At 46.8% G+C, this 6,293-nt stretch overlaps 1 protein-coding gene across 1 annotated transcript in view; it reads right to left on the minus strand.

Annotated features, from left to right (window-relative positions):
- The window catches only part of T265_04735 (hypothetical protein), a gene marked incomplete at both ends in the record, with an annotated part of 132,107 nt that extends 129,721 nt beyond the window's left edge, over window positions 1-2,386 (minus strand). The window contains 2 exons of the mRNA XM_009169548.1: window positions 1,707-1,759; window positions 1,792-2,386. Coding sequence (XP_009167812.1) covers window positions 1,707-1,759; window positions 1,792-2,386 — 648 coding nt within the window. The remainder of the gene's footprint in view (window positions 1-1,706; window positions 1,760-1,791) is intronic.
- Window positions 2,387-6,293: the final 3,907 nt, after the last annotated feature.

Here is a 6,293-nt window from a genome sequence, read left to right on the forward strand (position 1 = left end):
TAATAATAATAATAATAATAATAATAATAATAATAATAATCGTCCAGATATAGCACCCTATCAGTGCCCGGCTGACATGCCACCCGAGAGAAACAAGAGGGCCAGAAAACTACCATGTTGCCCAAAACTAGACAAAAGTAATCCAGATGCGGGGCTCGGATTCAACCACGGACCTTTCTAACAGTAAGTTCGACCTTGAACCACTACGCTATTTCGAGCTCAGAATAAGGACATTGAAAACAGCAATGTAGAACAGAGTCCCGAGCAGACGCTTAGATACAAAACAACGGTTAGGTGACTGAGAGGTAAAGAAGTCACAAGCATTTCGGTAAGGGACGTGTGGGGAGCAGTCAGTGAGCGAAGATCTGTAAGAGAGGATGACGATTCCCAATTGCTCGGGTTGAAGGAGGTTTGACTGAAGTGCCAGCCCTTGAGTATCTGACACAAAACCATGAAACAGTGGTTGTCAGGTTTCCTTGAGGGACCTTTCAAGCAGCCAATGACTTAACAGTCTGACCCACTTTGTTGCATGGGGGCTGGCTTGGCCCGGGGGCTCAGGGAGTAAGGCATAGCCCTCTGACTCTTAATGCAGCTGCGCACAGCAGGTGCCTTTTGAGCAGCACCAGACTCTTCATCATCAGTATCACCAACAGCATGAAATAAGTGTTCAACAGTGATGCTTCGCTGCCGTACCACACTGGTTATAAAGGTACTTCGACTATTGAATAATGCATTGCCAGCCACGGACAAACAGTGGGCGACGGAGTGTCGTTTCTTAGGGCCAACATTTTCTAACCTGTTCCTTCTCGGAGAAAGGCAGCATCGTTGTTTCAATAAGGACATGCTGGAGGCCTGAAGAAAGCGCCTAACTTCTTTCGCACTCCTACCACAGAGAACATTGCGACTCCAACTCCATATCACCTCGTAATACGGGTACTTGCAGTATGAAGACTCACTCATCTGGCTGCTCCCCGCTGGCCTTCCTGGCATGGGTGAACTTTTAGGAACTGAGTGTAAACCAGTACAGCCGCGGGATTACTGCGGACTGAAGCCTAAGCACCACAACTTTCGGTCACCTTACGAAGGTGTGTGAAGACGGGACCTGAGAACAGCACACAGGACTCCAGTCTGGAAGGGGCTGTGTCCACCACATCTTCCCACTCTGTCAAGTGTTAGAGCAACTGCATGCTTATAGGCGCCCTACAAACTTGGTGTTAATCAAATTCGACTGTAATATTCTGTCGACCGGTTGGTTTTTTTCAACACGCTTGTGCCCAAGATGTTCTTGAAAAATATCATCATCATCATCATCGACAGCATGACATCAGTGTTCAACACCGATGCTTCACTGCCGTACAGCCATGACTTATTTGAAAGCCTTATTGTAAAGAAAAGAGTAAAGGCGGACGGGGGAGGGACTTAGTGCTAGCTTAACACAATCATTCCGAGGTGCCTACACCTCCAGACATTCACTCAGGCAATCTGGATAGAAACTGATAACAAGAACGCCACTAACATCGGTTGGCAGCCATATCTTGTAGTGTCTCCAACCAGGCAGTGAGGATCACGCGGTCCCCATCCTGGAAGGCGAGTAGCACCGACAGCACCCAAGCGTTTCGTGATCTCCTTCATACTCCTCTGCCAGGTCAAGGGTTGGCCACCTCTGTTTACGCCACTCTGAGTTGGGCATGGGAAACAGGACTCACTTCGATAAAAGATGGTTCGGCATACGTAACACATGTCCCAACCAACGCAGCTTCTGGTGCTGGACACATTCTTAAATCGAAGTACCCGTTACATAAGCGAAAACGCGCTTTTTAACTGCCTCATTACGGATACGCCGACACCAATTCACACGAGCTATGGTTCTGAGACAACGATTGTCGAACACCTGAAGACGTCTCAGGTCCGCTGCTCGAATAGGCCAAGTCTCACAGCCATACAACAAAACAGCCCGTACTGTAGCTTGATACACACGTCCCTTCAGATTCAGGGATAAACCATTCTGACGCCATAGGTGTCTCAAGTTAGCAAACGCGGCCCGAGCCTTGCAGATTCGTGCATTCACCTCATCTGTCACACTGCAATCAGAACTAATACAACTTCCAAGGTACGTAAAACGCTCCACAACTTCCAGTACCTCTCCCTGGATTGTAAGGGGCGTGTTCAGTGACTGCACGTCCACAAGCATGACCTTACACTTTGTGGGTGCAAAATGCATACCAAAGGACGGGATGACTTTGGTCAGTTCATCCAAGAATACTTGCGCCTTTTCCTCCTCTTCGAACATGAGAACGATGTCGTCTGCATACTCCAGATCGACAAGGGTTTCTTCACAGGCTATTTGAACATCCGGGTTTTGGAGACCCTCCAGCGTTCGTCTCATTATTTCATCGATCACAAAGTTAAAAAGGAATGGAGAGAGTGGGCATCCCTGACGGAGACCGCTTTGTGTACGGAAGCTTTTAGAGGGCTCTCCGTACACTCTCACACGTCCGGAAGTCTGGGAATACTAAGAACGTATCATGTTTACAACCCACAACTTGGCCGTCCAGGTTGGCTGTATACAGCCAAATTTTAAAAAAAGCTTCCCGTAACGCAAACGTTGAATTCAGTGGCATTAAAGTGGAAGAGTAACCCCTTAGTGGATGGAATCACCTAGAATGACCAGCAATCATATCCTTAGATTTCGAGATCACCTGAACAGATGATCCTAGTCAGATGACACCGAAAGATGAAGCTGACACAGACCAAGTTGTTCCCTCCTCTCAACAGCCTGAATCTCAAGAATGGGATTCTCCTTCGTTCAGTTTGTAGGCTTCTGCCGTTTATCCTGCCGATTGGTTCACTTCGCAATCAGCGAAGAAATAAGTACTGCGCGTCAAGGTCGATATTCACTGATTGCGACACAAGATAGAGGCATTCACCCAAGCTTCCCGGATTGGGTTGTCGTCCGCTCAACCCAGTGAGTTCCAGCCAGATGCATCCTCCAACTTCGAACCCTCATCCACTTGCCTACACACCTGACTGCGGTCCGCTGCAACCACCCGCGGATTGTCTCTGCTCCTTGGCATTCGCCGGGATGGCGGACAGGCCACAGACAATAGAATTCGCACGATGATTGGCCGGAACATTGACCAATCAAATTCAAGGGCTGCGATGGGCTTGTGTGCTGGGGGAAGGTGAGTGCGGTTTTTAAATCACACTGGACTATGAATAGTAGGAGGGTAAAATACAGTAAAGAAGTGAACCCCGACCTCACTTACTGGCGTAGGTGGCCGGAGATAGTAATTATTTTCTCAACCAGCCATAAGTTCCAGCTACGTTCCTCTTTTCCCTCGCCCGTGTTTGCGAACAATATTTTTACTGTTTTAGCACTTCGAAGGTTTCCCATATGTCACTCGAATCAAATGTCCCCTACGCCGGCGCAGATTATATGCACGCAACTCTTCATCAGTTTGAACATCTTTATCCTTTTGTGCCAACGGTTTCATTAACATGAGTCTGACAACTACGGGATGCTACCGGTTCAAACCACGGAATTCTTCGAAAAAAGGTAGATGAAGTAAATTCTTCCAGCGTGGAGTTCAACGCAATGCTTAGTCTGGATCCACTTTAAGTGTTTATCTTTGAGTGATATTCATAAGGATAACCGACTCAATTGAATCATTCCTATGTCAGAATCACCTGCCCAGAATTGAGGATCTCTGGCATCTTACAAGCTAACGGATATAGGCCAGCATCTAAGCAGATGTGAGCAATTTATATTACCTAAGGAAACCGGGAAAAACTGACAATTTTATTGAGGATTTTCGAAAATATGTACACAATGAACCAGGTAGTCTGGGCGAAAAATGACAGAAAACTCACTTCCATAGTTAGGATTTAACGCCTTCAACCGTCTTTACCAGCTGCAACACACGTGGCTGTTTGCTGCTCCAACAAAGTGAAACGCGATGCTGCCAGTGGACAGGCCACGAGAACCCTAGACGTTCACTCCAAACAGGCAGCCAAAGCTGTTGCCACAATGAGGTCTGTGGAACAATTCCTGTCGTCGTCCAGAAGAAAACCGATAAGGAACTGGTTCGCGGTAGATAATTGCAAGAATTTTCAAACTAGAGGCCTCCTTTGTGAGGTTTTCATTCTCTTTACTCTAAGTGACATAGGCTAACGTCGTCAAGCCACGTGAACTGACCAGACAAAAATACGATTTCGCTAACCCCGATCGAAGTTAGTCTGTACGTGCATTTTAACACCAGCCCGAGGATAGTGCACAAGGCCCGTCTGAATCGCTGAGCTGTATTCGTGTGCCTTTTAGGTTGTGCCTTTTAGGTGAACATTTTTAAGTGAACAGAAGCCGCTGACCGACAAGAACGAAACCTATCGGAAAAAATTGGCGAAAGCCTCGGTAATATGTATCAATTCGTGAATCCTTGAAAATCCATCGTGAATCTGATTCAAGGACCCCGGAGCCCCAGTATCACTTTTCAGTAATATTGATCACGCCTCAATCGGCATGTTTCCTACAGGTTGGGAAATAAACCTATTATTATTAGTTAACTACTAAGACAGTGGAGATCTTTGGCTAACGATAAAGAATGAGACCTTCATTTCCTGCTCAGGTTTGTGCATTCCACAAAACCGGCCATCCTCCCCATTAATTAAAGCACTCATTAGGCTGCATTTTGAATATTGCGGGCAATCCCATTCGTATATCATAATAAGGACATGTTTCGTCTGAAACAAGAGTGTGGGGCCCATCGACTGAAGAAGTAAAACGGGATTAGGTTTGCCGAAATTTCTGGATCGTCTTGAAAAACCTGAATTCCGCAAGCCTCACAAGAAAACAGGCTTTCCGGTCGAAGCTTTTAAATCCCGGGGGTTGCAGGTGGCGACTCCATCATAGTACCCGGGCCATGGTGCGGTCTGAGCCGAGGGATCGTGAGTGAAAAATCACCAGGAGAGGCAGTATACGCACCATATACTTTTACTGGAGAGTGGCAAGCACACAGAGCGGTCTGTACCAAAAAGTGTATTATGATCGGCTGTCAAATTCAGGTGCTTAGGTCCTGGAGCACCCTAGGCAAGGGATATTTTCGGATATACTCTACTTGGTATCCGAGGAATTCGGATGTGCAGCGATGGCGACCGTATTTATGCTGTTCACGCTGAATTGAGAGGCTTCAGCGGATGGTCATTGCTCAGCCGGCGAAACGTCTGTGGTAAAGTGCGTTCTCTAGGATCATTCCGGCTTCATGTGCTTATCGGATTTGGAGCCAGAAACGGTGCCAGCAGTGACCTTCTGCATACATTGCCATACGGAACAGAATCCTGAAATGCCCAGAAAAGTTGAGAAATTCAGGATACTATGTACACAGCGGTGTGTTGAGTAACCCAGTGTTCTGCAGCGCATTGACAGCATCAAAATAACTCCGGGCTAATTGCAGACCGCCGTTCAAATGAATTGCCGGTTATACTAATTTTTCCTCGGCCTCCAGTCTATTCAAATCGCGCGATAATGTATCGAATTGATAGGTGGGGCCCTCTTTATCCTTGATATTCTATGGAGTTAAATCTTTTGTGGTGGCAGAAGGAACAGTCTGCATCCGTAGGTTTAGGCCTGTGCTAAATAACGATCCGCCTATGGTGGCCTCGCGTGTCTCGGGTGTGCATCTTACGTGCTAGGGCAAACCAGGTGAATTTGTGCGTGTGCTGCGAGCATCGGCCATTCGTTCGTGTTCTCTGTTTTAATACAAATGACAGTAAGTGAGGTCACACGGTGGCGCCTTGTCCTGCCATTCGGGCTCAAAATTGTCAATCGTTGATAGAGTATATTTGTTTCATCTGCATTGTATAGCATGGTCCACTATTTTTCGGAACTGTTGTTCACTGGTTTAATTCATGTACAGGTATTTTAAGTATTCGCCTAAAAATGACCCGCTCTAAAACATCAGGCACCCAAAAGTCTCAAGCCTATCACCATGCTATAGGTGACGCTGCGAGTCGTCCTTCAAATCCAGATCTATGATAATCGGCATCGCGTAGTCTTACGAATGTGTCTAAGGTGCTCCTCTTAAGTAATGTGGGCAATCAGATGGCTATTCTTCGCACCATGGGTTCAATAGTTGTGTTAAACCCACGCCAATCGGCAATTGTGGTACCATGCAAGTGGCTTTGGAACTGACCTCTTGACTTTGCTCGTTAGTATTATTCCACAAGGTTAATGCTGTGGACTGAACGTTCAAGAGAACATACATATGGCTCCCCACATATCACCTGCGGCATCACACCAT

Source organism: Opisthorchis viverrini (genome assembly GCF_000715545.1).
Source record: "Opisthorchis viverrini unplaced genomic scaffold opera_v5_79, whole genome shotgun sequence".
NCBI classification, from domain to species: Eukaryota; Metazoa; Platyhelminthes; class Trematoda; order Opisthorchiida; family Opisthorchiidae; genus Opisthorchis; species Opisthorchis viverrini.